Source organism: Sarcophilus harrisii, chromosome 2 (assembly GCF_902635505.1).
Source record: "Sarcophilus harrisii chromosome 2, mSarHar1.11, whole genome shotgun sequence".
Classification (NCBI taxonomy): Eukaryota; Metazoa; Chordata; class Mammalia; order Dasyuromorphia; family Dasyuridae; genus Sarcophilus; species Sarcophilus harrisii.
In genome coordinates, this window is record NC_045427.1 from 580245690 (window position 1) to 580266917 (window position 21228).

General features: G+C 35.2%; 1 protein-coding gene across 3 annotated transcripts in view; it reads left to right on the forward strand.

Annotated features, from left to right (window-relative positions):
* Positions 1-332: 332 nt before the first annotated feature.
* BTBD16 (BTB domain containing 16) overlaps positions 333-21228 on the forward strand; it is a 95819-nt gene continuing 74923 nt past the window's right edge. For 2 of the 3 annotated variants that reach the window (XM_031955987.1, XM_012540751.2), the window contains exons 1-7: positions 333-543; positions 2795-2860; positions 3991-4139; positions 9644-9717; positions 13802-13945; positions 17016-17105; positions 20722-20836. In XM_031955987.1, the coding sequence (XP_031811847.1) occupies positions 2849-2860; positions 3991-4139; positions 9644-9717; positions 13802-13945; positions 17016-17105; positions 20722-20836 (584 nt within the window). In that variant the 5' untranslated portion in view covers positions 333-543; positions 2795-2848. The remainder of the gene's footprint in view (positions 544-2794; positions 2861-3990; positions 4140-9643; positions 9718-13801; positions 13946-17015; positions 17106-20721; positions 20837-21228) is intronic. The other variant, XM_003755300.3, reaches the window with a different exon arrangement.

The window sequence follows — 21228 nt, forward strand, 5'->3', positions numbered from 1 at the left end:
CAGTTCTTTACCACTACAAAAAAGTTGTTATGAATATTTTTAAAGCTACCATTTTTTAAACACAGGTAGTATCTCGGATTATAGATTGAGAAAGGACAGGTAGTTCAGCCTTATCTGAGGTTATCAGAATGAATATCTGAGAGAGGAAGGCTTTCTAGAAAGCATCCCCTTGTATCAAGTTAAGAAATCTCCTTGGGTCATTTCTCCCAGAAGCCCATGACTTCCCTTCCAAGGGGCTGCTGTCTTAGTGAGCAGGGGAACCCAGGACAGAACTACTTAGAACCTTGCCTACTATCTCCAGGGAGACCACAACTGCCTCCTAGGGAACCGAAGAGACAAATTCTTACCTGCAAGATCAAAATGGGCAAACAAGGAAGGGCACTCCAGTTGTCATGAGCCCCCCGCAAAAAACAGACTGGGAAGGTGGACCATCCAAAATCCAACAGCTCTGAAAGGGCATCCTTAAATACCAACACTATGCCAGCTTCTATTTTTATTCCAATTTACTGACTTCAAATCCAAGGATTCTAGAGCTGGCCAGAGGTAAATCTCACTTGGTTTTGTTGTTCCATTTCAGAGAAAAGCAGATCATTAAGAATGGCATAAAAATGCTCTGGACTTCTAAATATTATTTCCATCACTGAAGAACCAGACATGAATTGCATTATTAAAATTAAATTTTAAAGTGAAACCAGCATCTTTGGAAAGTTAATAGAAAGAAAGACAAGACAAAGTAGGAATAAGGAATCATTTTCATTTTCTCATATGAAGGGGTAGTTTGACCCAGAAAAAGGAAAGTATTCTGGATTTGGGCTCAAGTAGAACTGGTCTCAAATGGCAATTCTAACATTAGATGTATGACTTGAGGCAAGTCAGTTGATTTCTTTCTTTCCTTTTCCTTTTGCTCCTTTCTCTTTCTCCCAAGTCCAGATTTCACTAGGGCTCTGACCATAGGTAAATCAAAACCTATTAGTGCTCTAGCTTTTTTATCTATGAAATGAGGATATCACTTGCTCCACTATCTCCTTGTGTTTTTTTTTTAACTAATGTGTTTTGCAAACCTTAAAACAAATTTCAAACTTGTAGCCTACTAGCCACAGAATTCCACAGTGGGAAAGAATCAGATTAAAATGTAACTGGGTTTAACATCTACTGGTCATCTTGCCATCTAGGGGAGGGGGTGGGGGGAAGGAGGGGAAAAATTGGAATAAAAGGTTTGGCAATTGTCAATGCTGTAAAATTACCCATACATATAATTTGTAAATAAAAAGCTATTATTAAAAATAAAATAAATGTAATTGGGAAATGTGTCACAAAAGAAATAAAAAAAGTCATACAATATAGATAATTTATGATTTTCTAAGTCAATAAGAGTGGGGCAGCTAAGTGGCTCAGTGAATAAAGCACTAGCCTGGGAGCCTAGGGAACTGCAAATTTGGCCTCAGACACTTATTAGTTGTTTGATCCTTGAAATCATTGCCTACAAGAAAACAAACAACAACAACAACAAAAAAAAAAAGTCAATAAGAGACTTGCAGGGATCCATTTCTGTTTGAATTTGATATTTTTATTAAGTGCTGTGTAAAAGTGTGTTGTTATCTTTATTCCTTGCTGTATAAAACCTAGGAAAATCAGTTCTAGGAGGTACAAGGTATCTAACATTTTTCTGAAGTTACATCTATATTGGCAAGAGTTACAACTAGATTTATCACTCAGTCCAAAGAGGAGGGCAAGGTTAGCATCCTAGATAAGACATGAGAGAAAGAGAAATCCATTAGGCAAGGATAGAGAAAGGGAAAAAGCCCTAGCTGACCTGAATATTTAAACATACCAGTTCTATAAACCCCTACAAACTTTGTAATTTAGATGTTTCCCAGGATACAAAGTCATGTTGGATATTCTTATTTTTTTTAGTGGCACAGGTCCCATTGGAGCTCACTCTAATAAGAAGCTTGTGAACTCTTGTTTATAATATTTTAAATTCATAAGATAAAAATATATAGAATTATAAAAGAAACCAATGATATTGAAATACAGTGATAAAAAAAATTTTTTAATCACATGTTTATGGACCCAGGGTTAAAAATCTCTGTTCTAGAGAATAGAGAATCCTCGCATTTTACAGGTTAAAAAACTGAGACCCAGAGAAGTTAATTGACTCAATCACACTGTTATTTCCATATACATTGAAATGTACATTTTCCTGTGGGGAAGATGTGGGGAAATGCCCTAAAAGAATGGTTAAATCTCTTTTCAGAGCCAGGATTTAGCTGAAGAATGAGAAAAAATACAAGAAGGAGCAAACAGTGTCATGTTATGGGTAACTATGTCCTAAGGCTTATTGGTAGACAAAAAAATAGAGTTAACAGTTGCATAATACTAATTTCCTTGCATTTAGTCTCTTAAAGCTCAACCTGCATAAGAACTGTTGATTCTATGAAGTTTTCTATCAGGATGCCTTCTGCTTGATGAGAGAGAACACAGTGAGAACTGCCTAGCCTAGAGTTCATGATTGATATGATTCTATCTTCCCTAACTCCTGAGTGGAATTAAAGTTTGTTGCTCTTAAATTGGTAAAGGATGGTCATAACTAAGCAAAAATGAGTGGCTAAAGAGAAGAGCAGCTCTGCTAGAAACATACATTTAATTTTAATTATTCTCTTTCTTCTATTTGGAACAGTTAATGTTGATAAACCTCTAACTTGCTCTGGGAGAAAATTCACAGGAAGCAGAATCCATGCAAAGAAAACCTTTGGGGATTTTGCCTCAACTTTACCTCTCTTCCATCTTCCAGGTCCTTGTCCAGACTCTTTCATATCACTTTGAGAAAACCACATCACTGGAGAAAATGTTGAGTCAGGTATGTAGATCAGTGTCCTGGAAAAACCCAAGAAATTGTGACCCAGAAAACCTGTGATTTGCAAACTGGGTCCAAATTTCACCAGGAAATTGTTTTCAAATCCTATACACAGATAGTTACTTCCCACAATGTCTTCTATACAGATAATTTCATCTTTAGAGAGTGAATTTTTCCAAACTTCTACTAAAAATATATCTTCTGACTTTTATATCTAACCCTTTTTTTTACTTTTTGCTAATGATGTTCTTATCTTAGATTGTGTTACTTTAGGGTTTGAAGACATCTGTCCCCTGACTACAAAACTTTCACTTTTTTTTAAAAGGTTATTAAACATTTATTTTAAGGTAAAAATGTATGGCATTATTTTCTTCCTTAAGGGTTTTACAGATAGATTTTTTTTTGTTTTTACATCACATGCTTTTCCAAATATATTCTTCACCCTGTAATCCTTCTCTTGTAACAACAATAAAAAAAGAAATAGAAAGAAAAGGGGGAAAACAGCTTAGAAAAACCAACCAATGCATCAATCATGTCTGACAGTAGTCTCTCACCTCTGCAATGAAATGAGGTGTGAGACATTTTCTCAACTCTCCCGTGGAAACAAATTTTGTCATTGTAGTTCCACACTATTAAGTTTGATTTTTTTTTCTTTTCATTTGCGTAGTTTTAAGTCACTGTATATAATATATAGCTCTACTTTTCCTTATTCCATTCTATATAAGTTTATATGTTTTCCCATGGCTTTTTTTGGTGAGGCAATTGGGATTAAGTGACTGCCCAAAATAACACAGCTAATGTTAAGTATCTGAGGCTGGATGTGAACTCAGGTTCTCCTGATTTCAGGACCAATGCTCCATACACTGTACCATTTAGCTGCCCTTTTCCCCATCTTCTAAATTTTCCATAGCCATCATTTCTTAAGGTCCAATAGTATTTCATTATATCATGTACCACAATTTGATCAATTCATTGTCCCTACTTGATGGGCATTTATTTTACAGAAAGTATTTTCAAGAAATAAATAATTGTAACAACTAATATTTAATAATAACAGAAGCAAGTTAGAAGCCCCAAACAATAAAAGAGAGCTAATAAGATTTTCTGTTTCTTTCTTTGGGTACTCACCTTAGCATCCATCAAGGTTGGACCGTAAAATCAGTGGATTAAATGATCGTTGGCGCTTCCCAAGAGAATCTTACCTAGGAGACCTTCTGGGACTCTCCCAGTATTCCAGAGCAACAGGAGTAGATATAAGCGATGAACTGAAGATAATTGACAGGTAGAGAGAATGTAAACATACATTTTCACAGAGAATCCCACTTCTACAAGACATATTTTTAAGTAGCTTGTTCAAACTACTAAACTTATTCGAATTGGGATGAAGGAATTTGTATTTGTCATTTTTGTTGTTAAGGACTCAAGAATGGGGACATATATTTGATAAATACTCTAGTCTTGCTATGGCAAATTTAGATGTACCTAAGGAAATCCTGATGTAGCTATTTCTTTTAGATTTATTTAGATGGAATAGGAAAGCTACAAAGTAAAACTTTCCACCTATACCCATCAAAATAGACTATTAGCATTATTTTCTAATTTTTTTTGACACACTAAACTTTGAACACTATAGGATTTTGTAGCAGAGTTAGTATTTAATGATCATAGAGAAGAGTTGTTCTCTTCTAAACATCTACTTGGTTAAGTAATCAGAACTTAAATTTTATTCTGTTCATACTATGGTGACTCATTTGAAAAACTGCAGACACCCTTCTATAAAAGGATGGTAGGATTTTGAGCATTAACATCTTTAATATCCCTGACTCTCCTGACTTTGTTCACCATCCAAGGGTATAGAGAGGTATAGATAAATTCTCTCATATGAGGATATCCATTTCCTTTCTTTTCCAGATATACTTTACCTCCAGGCTCTATCCTCCCTAATAGGAAGGTAACAGCTGACCATTTGCTGATTGGTTCTTTAACTATGACAGCCTAAAAAATCATCCTTAGTCTTGTATAATTTTCCTTCAATCTGTAGGACAGTGTAGCAGACAAGAGGCAGAGGATACTCAGATTCACACCAGTTTTAGACTTTCCATAAACTTTAGCTCAATTAATACACTAAATAAGAGTTCTTTATTTGTCAATGAATAGACACTGTAATAGAAGAATTGAATTATCAAAATCTTGTCATTCTTACTAAAATTGAAACCAACAAGACAATAATAAGTTAACAGCTAAATGGAAAGTTGATGCTTGGGTTCTGGTTGGAGAGGTAAGTGAAGGAATTGGAGGATTTCATTGATGGAGCACATTCAAAGGCCTCTGCTCATTAATACCAAGCAAGGCATAAAATTGTTTGCTTCTTTGGTCATGGAAAAGAGACATCACTGTCCACTTAGAACAAGAATTTGCAAGGTCCTACGGATGCTCCTTGATGAAGATGACATTTTTTTTCTAGTTGCATAAATCCTTAGAATATTTCAGAGTCTCTTAAAAGGGATCAGTCACCATTCTAAAGAGTGATCCACCAGGAAAAACCAAGTGGGTGAAGAATGGCCATTGCCATGTTCAGAATTTCAGTTTGACAAGTAGCCTATGATGTAACATCCTCTAGGCTGCAGACGTTTCACATGGGAAGGAGGACAGGTGGAAATTTCTTTGGGAAACTGGAAAATTCCTTTACTAACTCCCAGGTTCTCCCTGACAAAGGCTCACACCCATTGTTATTAGATGGCTGAGTCATATGGTCTCCAAGTGAATTAAAAACAAGTATCTCAGATAGCAATGGAAAGGTACATGGCAGGTGCAACACATAACAAGGAACTACAAGGAAGAGAGCAAACGACCTCATCAAATGATCAACAAGGAAGATTCTGAGTTCATATGGTTCAAATGTGGGAAAGCTTAATTGCATTGTTTCAACCTATCCTCACATGGCTGAAAAACCAGAATTATTACTTAAGAGACCAGATTTTTTTAATGCTTGACTCAGGATCTAGATTGTGCTGACCAGAAACCTTTCACATCTGAAGATTAATGTAAGGAGTTTTCTGCCATAAATCTCAAGCAACCTATGTGTTTTCTCTGGAAACTATTCTCTGCTAGCCAATTGGCTGCTATTTTCTTGCTCTTTAAAAAAAACTTATATAATTTGATACTTAAAAATGATTTGGGAAGGACAGGAGGCCACTTTTTTTCTGTTCTTTTTGCCTGATGACTTAATATTTTTTTCTGAATTTTTTTCAGTTCTGAGTTTTGTTCTCTGCCATATTACAAGTAAGGGACTTATGCTGAGTAACCTAAGTATTTTACTGATTTCCTTCAATGAGGAGAGAGTCAGGAAGGCCTTCATAATTTTGGATGAATTCCCTATGGGAGGGAAAAGAGCTTAACAGTGTGGGTAGCCATGAATGGACTATTTATTCCCTTCATTGAGAGGAACAGTTAAGCCCACATCTCATTAATTGCATCAAATTAACATTAATGAGATCTCAGATCCATCTGAGTATGTTTACTATGCCAGGTGATGGAGATACAATAATCAAAAATGAACCATTTCCATCCCCAAGCAGCTTACATTATGCAAGAAAGAAATGCTCCATATACAGATAATTGTAATATGAGGTATGGAATGCGAGACAAAGAAATCAGACAAAGCATTTTAGAAAAAGTTAAGGAGGGAAAAAGCATGATCAGCTGAAAAGATCAAGGCTTGCTAACCACAGAAAGTAATACTGAGCTTGGGAAGATGATGAACTGACTGTCAGAGATGAGCAAGGATTTCATTCCCTGCTTGTGGGATAACCTGGAGACCGTATATTAAGGAGCTGCCAGTCATTCAATTTTGTTGTAATGCAAAGTATAGGGAAGATAATACCAAGTAAATTTGGAAAATTACTTTAAAATTAGATTTTGGTAGATTTTTAAAAACAAAGCTAAATAAATTTTCCTAAAGTTGGTAAGGAGCTCTTAAAAATACTGTGAAAAGTAGGGGAGGAGTCTAGTTAAAACTGTGCCTTTTAATAAGTGTAGAGAAGCAAGGAAAGAAGTTGAGAAAACTATCAGCCAGCTATTGTTTCCTTAGAGATACAGTGGGTTTTTTTTTTATATAAATGGATCCGTGTTTTTCTACTAAGTGAAAAATGGAGCATTAGGAAATCAGAGGGAGCTGGCTGATTGGGAGATGACAGAATTTGTCAAAGGGACTAAGGCACAAAAAGTGAAAAGCTGACAAATAGCTCTTCTTGCGCTTTGACTTTGAACCCTTCCTGACTTAAAAAATTAATTTTTAATAATCATCTCCCTTATCTCTCCCTCTAAAAAGACAAGGTGACTCTGCTAATAGATGGGGGAAAAAGGGCTTGTGAGCAGGGCATAGGGTAATGACACGGAGTCGCTGAGTAAGGATCAGAGGCAGGAGAAGTTGGTGCAGCATTGGAAATTTGGGCACAGATCCTCTGGTTCCAAATGCAGTGGTTTCTATGTTCTGTCACTTTGCTCCTACAAGTTTTTACATGCCTATATGCCTGTTGTCTCAGCTAGGATTAAATCCTCACTTAGTACCTACTAATTGTACAGGATGAGAATTAAAGTCCATCTCTTTTTAGTGACACTAAAATAGTTCACCCTGAGAGTTTAGGTTCTTCAAAAAACCTCAAACAAGTAAGAAATCATGTCCTTTGTGGCTGTCAACAATGAGATGAACCAAATCAGTTCCAATTGTTCAATAATGAACAGAACCAGCTATACCCAGTGAAAGAATACTGGGAAATGAGTGTGGACCACAACATAGCATTTCTACTCCCTCTGTTTTTGTCCACCTGCATTTTTGTTTTCCTTCTCAGGTTATTTTTACCTTATTTCTAAGTTCGATTTTTCTTGTGCAGCAAAATAACTATAAATATGTGTACATATATTGCATTTAACATACACTGTAACATATTTAACATGTATTGGTCTACCTGCCATCTGGGGGAAGGGGTGGGGGAAGGAAGGGGAAAGTTGGAACAAAAGGTTTTGCAAGGGTCGATGCTGAAAAATTACCCATGCATATGTTTTGTCAATAAAAAGCTATAATAAAAAAAGAAATATCTGCCACAAAAAAGGATATACAGCTAATTTTAAAAAAGAAATCATATCCTTGCATCATTTGTGACTTAATAGGAAATACAATATATAACAATTCATGTTGTAACTGCGATTCTCTAGTTCAGTTGGTTAGATTATAGTTAGTACCTGGGATCATGTATTTAATCCTTGAATTCTCAAGTGAGCTTTAGTCCATTCCACAGTCACAAATTACACCTTTAATCATTGCCAGAAGTCTTGAAAATATTACCTTGTTTGGCAATTGTCAATGCTGTAAAATTACCCATGCATATAACTTGTAAATAAAAAGCTATTATTTTTTAAAAAATAAATAAATAAAATGAATGAGTGTTACAAAAAGAAAAGAAAATATTACCTTGGCTACAAAGTGAGCTGAATGAGGTTGACCAGGTAAACCCATTTCACAGGTAAGAAAATACCTCAAAGAGGGCATCTAGGTGGTGCAGTGGATAGAACACCAGCCCTGAAGTCAGGAGGACCTGAATTCAAATCTGGCTTCAGACACTTAATATTTCCTAGCTGTGTGATCCTGGGCAAGTCACTTAACCCCAAATGTCTAAGCCAAAAAAATAAATTAAAAAATAGAAAATATCTCAAAGGCTAAAACCTACTAGATGATGAATCAGGAGGGTCATCTTTGCTTAGAAAGGACAACCTATCAACACCATTCCAGCATGCCTCTAGCCTTCATTATAATCTCTATCCATGAGTTTCAGGGATGTGACATAGCCCTGTTAGAGACAGTAAATCTTCCAGGGTGCTCATTAATGCTGGTGGGTTGGCTGTCTCTACTGGTTCTATTTTCCTAAGAGTTGTTGGGGGTGGGTAGCTATGATTTCAGTATCATATTTTTCTCAATGACTAATTCACTCCACATGATGATGGTAGATGACCAGCACTTAACACAGTTCATATTAGATTAGAAATCGTGATGGAGTATCTGATACCAGTTCATTAAATGAGATACCAGCTAAGTAGAATGCCAGTCTGCTGCCCACAATGGCTTTCTGATGAGATCTGATCATAGATTGAAGAACCAGATAAAGATATTGTAAACTTTCCTGTCAACTTTCAAAAGCAGAGGATATAATCTTGGTGCTCTCCCAAATGTGAAAAAGATGAGAAAAATATTATAGAGAAACTTGTGCCTTGATAATAAGTGATTGGAGATGGGGGAACTTGTACCCAATATAGAAAAGCACATACTGGGGCTCAAATCCTGCCTCTGACTTTTACTAGTTGGATACCCTTAGTTAAATAGCTGAGCCCTGTTTCCTTATCTGTAAAGTGAAAATTAAGTACTATCTACCTCAAAGAGTTAATATGAGACTCAAATGAAATGGCTTCTATTAAGAGCTTTGCAAACTACAAAAAACAATATTATTCTTTGCAGACAAGATCTGGGACCAAATCCTAGCTTTGGAACTTAGAAGTTATAGCTTCTATATCCTTGGTTTTCTCTCAACCAAGAAATAGTAGTTGTGTAGTTGTACTATCTCTCTCACAGGGTAGTTGTAAGGAAAACATTTTGCAAATAAGTCATATTTATGAGAATATTAAATGCCATCTATTATTATTATAAGGTCACATTAATTTGAGGCAATGATGATGATTGCCTTTGCAAAGCAGGTATCAATATTAATTCCTAAATTAAAAAATATTCTTCTTAAGGTTACACATTCCACAACTTCAGAAAATCTTAACTGGTTCAATCAAGAGAAAACCCAGCCAAGACACCTTGGCAGGTAAGTCCCTATCAATAGTGTTAAGAATAACTTAAATTATAATATACCTATATGTATAGAATGGGGTCCTGAATTCATGAAGGTAGATCTATATTTCCTATTAGTAATCCAACAAATATGTTTTCATGCAGTTATAATCACAAGAAAATTGTCAAAAATCCACAAACAACTCCCCTTGGGAATGGATAGCTTAATCAAAATATTATTTATAAATATACTAATTATCCTTTCTTCCTTTTTAAGTTATGAAATATTAAATATGAAACATATATTTTACTAAGACCTTTTTTTCTGTAAAGAAATCTGGAACTAGGTCATTTTATTTTCTGCATCTAAAACATTATTCTAAGAAAGGTTCCTTAGGTTTTACCAGATTGCCAAAGCTGTCCACCACATACACATACAAGAACATTTGTCTTAGTTTATCTGAGTTGTTCAGGTTTTCTTTGAGGCTTTTTAGGCTCTTACCTCATAATTTCTGCATTGTAGTAAATATCTATTTAATAGCAGTTATCAGCCTCATAAACTCAGGGAGGGAATACTTCTCCCATAACACAACTCCTAAGATTTTATAAAAATTCTATTTGTTTGGGAAAGTGATCCTACCTACATTAATCTGTATTTCACTTCCACTCAGGACTCTTTCCATTCGATTGTGATGGATTCAGTTTTCTAAGTATCTATATGCAGCTAACACACCCTAGATTTCCTCATCTTTTGTCTTTTTAAGTCTTTCTTTTTCATTTCCTCTCTTCCTACTTCTACTAAAGACCTCACAAATTTCTGGTGAATTATATTCACTAAACATTTATTAAGTTCCTACTAAGGAATCTGAAATACCTGAAATACAATAATGAAAATAAAAATAGTTCTTATCTTCAACAAGGTAAGAAGTCTCCTCTTCTGGGAGGGAGAATACAACCTGTATAAAGTTAAGTGAATACCAAGATGGATCAAGAAAGACTTCTCTAAGAAGGTAGGACCGGAACTGAGCCTTGAAACAAGATAAGGATTCTCAATAAATGAACACAGAAGGAAGGTAGAAATGGAAGAGAAATGGGAAAAAAGCAAAGGAGAACTGAAAGATGTGACATTGTTCATTTTCTACTCATATCACCCCTTGGCTTATAAAGAGCCTGAGACTTAGAATTTTCTTTTTTTGCCTCAATGGTATTTTATTTTTCCAATTACATGCAAAGATAATTTTCAACATTCATTTTTGTAAGATTTTGAGTTCCAAATTTTTTTCTTCCTCCCTTCCTTACCTCAACCTGCCCCCACACAACAAACAATTTGATATAGATTACACATGTACAATCATTTTAAACATTTCCATATTGATAATGTTAAAGAAAAATCAGAATAAAAGAGAAAAATGAGAGAAAAAAGACAACAACAAAAAGATGATGAAAATAGTATTCTTTGATCTATATTCAGAGATTTCGAATTTTTATAAAATTTCAGATTTGGTAAGGACAGACGTCAGAACTTAACACTGGCCTTGAATGAATCACATTTCATTTAATCTCATCTAGTCTTAGTTTTCTTATCTACAAAAAGAGAAATAACATATTACCTACTTCAGAGAGTTGTTCTAAAGGTCAAATGAGATGAAATATGGAAAGAAAATAATTTGAACATTTTAAAGCACTACAAGAATGTAAGTTATTGTTATTCCACAATGTGTTATTTTCACATGACTACATTATGTGGACTCCAGTCTTATTTGTGGTGTGTTTGTTTATTCACTCAATGTATATTGATTGGGTCCCAGCCATATGTAAATCATTCTGTTAATTGTAGAGAATACACAGACGAACAACAGATGAATCAAAAAACTTTCAATCTTTTTGCATAACTTCCTATTTGTAATGAATCCTTGACTTCTCAGTGGGTGGAGAAGGGGGTAGGGAGAAGGACAGAATCTGTAATTGAAATTCAAAAACAAAAAAAGAATTAAAAAAAAAAAAAAAGAACTTACAATCTAAGCTAGAAGCAAAGTTCTGCTGCCCTGTCCTAGTAGATCTGTAAAACAAGGCCAAATAAAAAAATACAGTAAGATATTTTTAAAGTGCCAAGTCTGCTAAAAACAGAACTTGATGAAAGCAGTTTATTTATTTTTTAATCATTAAGTCTAGGGAAAGCTTTTTTTCCCCCTCTTTTTTTCATTCCTAAAACATAGACGTGTCAGAAGGCCATTATTGCTAGGAGAATATAAACTTGAGAACAGACATTATTTAATTTTTTTTCTTTAGTATTCCCAGCCTAATATGTGCCTTAGACATTGTAGGCCTTGATAAATGGCTGTGGGACTGAAATGAATTTACTTGGGAGTGGAACTGAAAGTGCTCCCTATGTGAGAGATCACCTCTACCTAGAGCTGATTGAGAATATACCCTCTGGAATACTGATAAGAGTTATAGGAATTAAAGTTAACAAGGACCCTAGAGGCCTTTTAGTTTCTCTATCATTTTATATATAAAGTAACTATTTTTTTTCTTAGCACGTGAAAATTTTTTACTGGCATTACATTGATTTTAAATCTTTAATATTTATGCTTTTGAAGCATTGAATTTCAGTCCTATTTTTACCTAGAAAATTCTCAGATATTTTTAACATTGGAGCCATTACATTTTTGGCCTTTCCATATCATTCTATCAGTGGCTCTTGCATTGTCCCTCCCCAACTTTGAGTTTTTTTCCTCTCCTCACATAAGAATCCTTTCCAGTTCTTATCTATTTCTCTTCATTCCCTAACAAATAAGAGCTTTTTTTCCCCAGAAAACTTTTGCTTACTAGTAGCTGTTGGAATAGGCTTTCAGGTATCTGTTTCACGCTAGGTTTCATGGAGTATCTAAGTTAAAATCTACCTCAGACACTTACTAGCTGTGACACCCTAAGCAAGTCTCTTAACCTTGTTTGCCTCAGTTTCCTCATCTGTAAAATGAACTGGAGAAGGAAATAAATCACTCCAGTATCTTTGCCAAGAAAACCCTAAATAGGGACATAAAGAGTCAGACACAGCTTAAATAACTGAACAACAATGACCCATGACCTGGGGGGACACTACATTTAAAAAACTTGAAAAGAACAAGAGGGCAGCAACAGCTGCCAATTCCAAGGAATCTCAAAGGTCTAGTCATAGTCATTGGCTTTTCTGTTAGAAAGAGTATCAGACTCAGAATTGTCATGAAATTTCAGAGTTGATAAGGATCATGAGTAAGTTATTGGATCATAGATCCAGAGCTGGAAAGGAACCTTAGAGAGTCCAAAGTCCTCACTGTAGAGAAGAGAAAACTCAAGCCCAGAAAAATCAAATGATTTGCCCAAAGTCACAAAAATAGCAAATGGCAAAGTTGAGATTTGAATCTAAATCCTCTGATGATAAACTTAGAATTCTATCTACTATACCATGCTTCCTCTCATAGAAATTTTCCTGACTGCCTTGGTCTGGTTACACGAACCTTTGGGACAAATCCACATCAATAGTATTGTTGTTGAATCATTTCAGTCATGTCCAACTCTTGATGACCCCATTTAGAGTTTTCTTGGCAGAGATACTGAAGTGGTTTGCCATTTCCTTCTTCATCTACTTTACAGATGAGGAAACTGAGTCAAATTAGCTTAAGTGACTTGTCCAGAGTCACACAGGTGGTAAGTGTCTCAGGTCTTCCTGACTTCAGGTCCAGCACACTATGCCCTGTACCACCTATCTCTCTACATCAGTTTTAGGTTTAAAAAAATTCAGGGAAACTAATTAGAAGAGATATTTAAAGGGAAAAGACAGAATGGGTTTAGAACAGAGCCTTAGGAGAATACTCGCAGTTACTGACAATTATCTGGATAAAGATCCAAGAAAGGAAATAAAGAAGGAGCAGAGAGGAGAGAATCAAGAGAGCTCAATGTCATGAAAGTTTGCAAGAAGGAAGTATCCAGGAGGGGAAAGCATCAGCAGTGCCATATGCTGCAGAGAGGGTCAGCACGATAAGGAATGAGAAAAGGCTTTTGTGTTGGATCTTTTCCTTAGACCATTCTAGCCAGGAAGGTTGTGGAATGCTTTGATTAAAATGATTTATCTCCCTCAGATGTGACACTTGATTGTTTGGGCTTCAAATGGGAACTCCATCAGCCTCAGCTCTTCCATTCAGGGACCCTAACCAAGCTCTACATATCTGCTCTGTCCCAGAAGCACACAGATCCTCTGAAAGAATTGGAGAAACTTCTGATAGGTATGTTAGCATCTGAAGCAAGAGCCCCATATTGGGTTATGTTTTAGAGAGGGTGGCAAGTGTGTGGTGGGGGAGGTGGGATGTAATTCTCCTAGAATTTTATCATAAACATGAGGGATCTAGGATGGATATTCCCTTTAGGCAGCTGGAAGAAGAAGGGTTGATTGACTCCTTTATCAATAACTTTTTTATTTAGACATATGATTTCATCCATATGGGGAATTCCTCTTATGGAAATTCCCACTACTTATTCAGGTTGTAAGACTTTTCAGATTATGGTTTTAACAGTTTCTGAAGGCACTGAGAGATTTAGATCAATGGCTCATTCAAGGTCATATAACCTGTTTGTATCAGTTTGTCACTCAATCAGTCAATTAACAAGCATTTATTAAGCCTTTACCATTGTGTCAGATAATCTGTTTGCATCAGAGAGTCAATTAACAAGCATTTATTAAACCTTTACCTTGTGTCAGATAATCTGTATCAGTCAGTCACTCAATCAATTAACAAGCATTTATTAAGCCCGTATTTTGTGTCAGGCATTTTCAGAGGAATATTTGTATTCAGGTCTTTTGGCTCAGAATCCAGCTCTCTGTCCATTCCCAGATCACACTGTCACTCCTCTTACCTCATATTTGTATAGCGTTTTACAGTTTGCAAGATGGTTTTTATTTTCATATTTTTTTGACCCTCACAACAACTCTGAGAGATTGGTGAAGTGATATGGCTAACAAATGACAGAGGGACTCAGATCTAAGTCTTTTAAAGTCCAAATTTGTTCTCTTTCCAGTGTCCCATGGTAAGTCCCTAACAGAAAATGATTTGTGCATAAGCCTATGAAGTACTGACCCTAGAACTGCATTCTGCCTTTTTGTATCTGGGGCTCTAGAGGTCCAAATTGGGCTGATCAAGTTTTGTCATTCAAAAAAGCAATATCCCCACTTTGTCTCCACAATTAGCTTGATTCCCAGTTGGCCACACGTAGCCATGTGCTGCCCTTTGGCACTGTGTAGCACAGGCTCCTGTCCAGCATGAGAAGCAGATGGTTCCAGAAAATCCCTAGAGACCGAAGCCTGCCAACGTGCCACAAGCTTGAATTGTATTTCAAGTGGGAGGCGGCAAAGCTCTGGGTCATTGGAGGTGCTCCATGGCTTAGAGAATTCTTCTGATGAGTGGGGAAAATGGCCATGGATTCCTATGACATGAGCTACTATTGCCCATTTAGAGAGAAAGGCTGCTCATCAGGAACACTGTACCTGCATTAGCAATTGCCTTGAGTCATAGATAAATAACCATGGAATAATGGTTTGGGAGATTAACCACTGCAGGAAATCCTTCAGCTTTCCTGGGCCTCAGGTTTTGAAAAAAATTGGACTCAATTGACTTTAAGAGATTTCCAAATTCTAGGATTTGTTTCTATGATTCTCACAGAGGTCCCAGAAACTTCTAATCTAAGCATTTCCCTTCTATTCTACCCCATAAGTTTCAAGTATATTTGTCCTTAATTAGAAGAGAATTTAAGATGTATTTCCCCAGTGGACCCAATTTATTGGTTTGCCTATAGAGATTGCTCCATTGGCTATCTAGACTAGGGGTCTTTGTCAATTCTATGGATTGTTTGATTCCTCTATTTCCCTGACTTGAAACTGTGTACATCAGCATTTAGGGTAATTCCTAGTTATACTTTAACCATCTTTTGGTTCCTAGACATACTGATCTTTTCTGAGTCTAAATTGGTAAACACCATTATTTCCTAGACCTTTGGATTCTCTCCCATAGTGACAATGCTTTCCATGATGTTCTCTCCTTTATCATTTGTCTCAGTGAGAGATTAGTTTTATTAGGACAGTATATGTATATGAAACCATTTCTAGTTAACTTGCCCAAATTCCCCTTGTCACCAGATTTTTTAGATAATGTTTAGTGCTGCAATCAATCCAATTATAAATAATATAGGAAATAGTAGTCCATTAATGAGAATAATAGAAGAAAATGTTGTTCCTGCATGAGTGCCGTGCACAGTTGATCACAGTGCTGGGCTTTGCCAATCAGCTTAGAGATTGAAGCTCCCAACAACTGACATCAAATTTTTCCAGTATGTAGAAGGGTCTATATCATAATTAGTATTTTATAAGTCTTAAAACTCAATGAGAATTTGCAGATGAACTAGTCCCATGCTCTCATTTTATAAATGAAGAATTTGGGACCTCTGATTGTAGCAGAGAAGGAATCTGAATTAAGGTCCTTTGACTCCAGATCCAGGATCAGACCATGTTTATATAAAGTGCTATAAAATATCAGGCAACACAGAATACAGATGGGGGCTGGAATCTATGATTTCATGAAATTGTGGAGGAGATTGCCTTTTACCATGGCAGGTTAGCATTGTGTCTACAGTGATGGTCTTAAAGAATTGCTTAGAACACTAAGAAGTTGATTAACTTGTTCAGGATCATACACTCTACATATGTTAAAGGCAGGACTTGAAGGTCCTCCTGACTCTGAAGCCAGCTTTCTATCCACTGTCACAATATTATACTAATGGTTATTTCTATGTCTCTGTCAAATTTTACTGCTACTGGATAGGCTTAGGGTATGGATTTCACTCCACACTATCCCAGTGATTTCATTAGTTCCCATATGTTCAATTATCATCTCTATGTAGAAGACTCGTGTGTGTATATATCTGTGTATTTTGATTTTTTTTAGTATTACCAGTACTTAGGACAGTGCTTGTTGCATAGTAAGCATTTCATAAATGCCTATTGGTTGCATGACTAACTGACTGGATTGATGATTCTTCAATTTCCCCATGTATTAAAAAAAAGTAGTTGGTAAATTAGATAGCTTCTTGCAAGTCTTCTCTAGCTCTAAATCTATGAACCTAAATCTCTAGACAGGTAGGAGGAAATCTGACAGCCAAATTTATTGGCTATGACCTTTCTGATTAAAGAGTGATGAGGCTTTGGGTGTGGGGAAGGTGGGCTGTCATGAAAATATCTTGGAACATTGATTATGACTAGAAAGGTATCATTTTCACTATTCTCACCCCATGCACTTAATTTCTTAGCTGACTTACCCAAAGAACAACCAAAAAAGTCTCCGGTAAAGAAGATACTCATTTCCTTGAAGATTAATGATCCTTTAGTCACTAAAAATGGTAATGTAAACTGTTTTTTTGTTTTTTAAGAATGTCATTGAATCAGATTTCTACATGTATGAAGAACCAATGTTCTCAGAATCAGACAAATATAACCACAAAATAAACAAGAAAAAACTAAGGAGGTTAATAGGATCCTAGAAAATCTAGTTATGATAGATCTCTGGAGAAAATTGAATAGAAACAGAAAAGAATACCTTTTTCTCAGTACATGACAGTCAAAAACTGACCATTTATAAGAGCATAAAAACCTCACAATCAAATCAAATCAAAAAAGGCAGAAATAGTAAATGATTTCTTTTCAGACCACAGTGCAATAAAAATTGTATTCAATAAAGGGCTAGGAAAGATGGACTAAAAACCAATTGGAAATTAAATAATCTAATTCTAAAAAATGAGTGCATCAAATAAGAAGTCACAGTAACAATCTGTGATTTCATCCAAGAGAATGACAATGAGACAACATACCAAACCTATGGGACGCAACCAAAACAGTTAGGGGAAATTTTATATCTCTAAATAGCTACATGAACAAAATAGAGAAAGAAGAGATCAATGAATTGGGCATGCAGCTAATAAATCTAGAAAAGAAGCAAATTAAAAGCCCCTAAGTAAATACCAAATTAGAAATTCTGAAACTCAAAGGAGAGACTAATAAAATTGAAATTAAGAAAATTATGCAACTACTTAATAAAACTAAGAGTTAGTTTTATGGAAAAAAAACAAAATAGACAAACTTTTTGGTTAATTTGATTAGAAAAAGGAAAGAAAAAAACCAAATCACCAGCATCAAAAATGAAAAGAGTGAACTTTTACCACCAATGAAAAAAAAAACTCAAAGCAATAATTAGAAGCTATTTTGTCCAACTGCATGGCAACAAATATGACAATTTAAGTGAAATGGATGAACATTTACAATAATATAAATTGTCCAGATTAACAGAAAAGGAAATAAATTACTTGGTCTCATTTTTGAAAAAAAAAAGAAATTGGGTAAGCCATTAATGAACTCCCTAAGAAAAAATCTCCAGGGCCAGATGGATTCACAATGAATTCTACCAAACATTTAAAGAACAATTAATTCCAATACTATTTAAACTATTTGGAAAAATAAATAAAGAAGTCCTGCCAAATTCCTTCTATTACAAAAATATGGTACTGATACCTAAACCAGGAAGAGCCAAAACAAAGAAAATTACAAACTAATTTCCCTAATGAATATGAATGCAAAAAATTTAAATAAAATATTAGCAAAGAGATTACAGCAAGTTATCAGCAGGAAAATATACTATGGCCAAGTGGGATTTTTACCAGGAATGCAGGGCTAGTTCAACATCAGGAAAACTATTACTATAATCGACCATATCAATAACAGAACCAACAGAAATCATATGATAATCTCAATAGACGCAGGAAAATTTTTTTGGCAAAATACAGCATTCATTCCTATTTAAAAACATCTAGAGGGCATAATGATAAAGGAAGCTTTCTTTAAAATAATAAGCAGTATCTAAAACCAACAGCAAGCAATATTTATAATGGAGAGAAGCTGGACACATTCCCAATAAGATCAGGACTGAAACAAATATACCCATTATCGCCACTATTATTCAAAATTGTACTAGAAATGTTGGCTTTAGCAATAAGAAAAGAAAAAGAATTAAAGGAATTAGAATAGGCATTGAGGAAATAAAATTATCACTCTTTGGAAATGATAAGTTGATATACCTAGAGAATCCTAGAAAAATCATCCAAAAACCTATTGGAAACAATATAGCTTTAGTAAAGTTGCAGAATAAAATAAACCCACACAAATCATCAGCATTTCTATATATTACTGACAAAACCTTATAGCAAGAGATAGAAAGAGAAATTCCATTTAAAATAACTTTAGACAAAATAAAATATTTGGGGATCAACCTGCCAAAACAAACCCAAAAATGATATGAACACAATTTTCAAACACTTCTCACACAAAGCCAGATCTAAAATAATTGGAAAAATATCAAGTAGTCATGGATAGGACGAGCTAATATAATAAAAATGATAATTTGATGAATTGGTCTACTTGTTCAGTGTCATACCAGTCAAATCACCAAAAAATTATTTTATAGAACTAGAAAAGATAACAAAATTCATCTAGAAGAACAAAAGGTAAAGAATATCAAGGGAATTAATGAAAAAAATACAAAAAGATGGTGGCTTAGCAGTACCAAACCTAAAACTATATTATAAAGCAGGAGTCATATGTCAGAAACTTGGCATAGACCTACATCTCACACCTCATATCAGATTAGGTCAAAATGAGTGCATGATTTGGGTATAAAAGATTATACAATAAACAAATTAGGAGAGCAAGGAATAATTTACCTATCAGATCTTTGGAAAAGGCAGGAATTTATGAACAAAGAAGAATAAGAGAACATTATGAAAGATAAAATGGATAACTTTGATTACATTAAATTAAAATTTTTTGCACAAACAAAACCAACAGAAACAAGATTAAAATGGAAGTACAAAGCTGGGGGAGGGGGGAATCTTGAAAACCAATGTTTCTGATAAAGATCTCTTTTCTAAAATATATAAAAAACTATCAAATTTATAAGAATACAAGTCATTCCCTAATTGATAAATGATCAAAGGATATGAACTAATTTTCAGATGACAAAATTAAAGCCATCTATAGTCATATGAAAAAATGCTCTGAATCTATTGATGAGAGAAATGCAAATCAACTCTCTCATGCCTCTCAAATTGGCTAAGATGACAGGAAAAGATAATGACAAATGTTGGAGGGGATGTGGAAATACTGGGACACTGATATATTGTTGGTGGAGTTGTGAAATGTTCCAACTATTCTGGAGAGCAGTTTGGAACTATGTTCGTTTTGGAACTGTGCATACCCTTTGGCACAGCAGTGCCTTTACTGGGTTTGTATCCCAAGGAAATCATAAAGGAAGAAAAAGGACCAACCTGTGCAAAAAATGTTTGTAGCAGCTCTTTTTGTGATAGCAAAGTGTCATTACTTATCTCAAGAATGTATCCATAAACCATTTTGATAATTGATCAGGATGGGAAACAATTGATGTGATCAAATCATTAGTCAGAATGGTTGAACTCATTGAGTACATCCTCACATTCCTAATGAACATTAAGTATGCCAGAGCATCACAATCATGCTGTTCATTTTAATTTGGGACAAAGTAAATATATTTTAAATCCCATCTAAGGAGAATTCATTATTTAAACACTCAAATTCCTTGTCAGTAAATTATTTCACAGCATGGAATCTTAAATCAAGGTAAGAGGGAATGTCCAATATATATCTGAGTTACTCTTCTTTTTGGTACTATCTCTACTTTCCAGCATTTATTTAATAGAGAGAGAGCAATTCAAAGTCCCTCTCTTCCATTTGTTCTAGCTTTCCAAATAAAGGTCTAAATGATTTAAATTAATTACAAAAAGTTGTCTTCACTGAACTCTGCTCATGGACTGTCATTCCTATCCTCCTTAGGGTAAAAAGGTCAGTGAATGACAACTAGCACTTTTTGGAGCCTTTAGATGATCTGTAAGGAACCTTGTGCTGAATCAGTTTTCCCTTTGTTGCTTCCTGCAGCCTTTGCCACAGCCCTGAAGAGTCTCTACAGCAATGAGACAATATTACATATAGAGGATGTCCTGGGCGTTTTGGCATCTGCTCACATTCTCCAGTTCACTAGTCTGTTTAAAAGGTAAGGAAACATGGTAGGAACATGCATAAAGCTGAGATCCTGATGCCTTCCTTCTTTTTTCATTCTTTAACACATTGGCTTTTCTTCCTCTGCACCTGCCCAGTGCCCTCTTGCTGCTTCCAGAAGGCAGGTGACTTCTCTGATTTGCCTCCTTGGACAATGCCCAATGCCTTGGAAGGAAAAATAGAGGGGCTAGGACAGATAATTTCTAAAATCCCTCCCAGTAATGAATTTTTATAGTTTTATGGAAGATTAGACAGAAAAAAGAAGTTATTGTCAGAAGATCTAGGTCCTGATTCAGAGTCAGTCACTGACAGATTGTCTAATGTTGAGTTAAGGTTACACATTTCCTCCTTGGTATTAGTTTTCTTACGTGAAAAATTATGATTCTA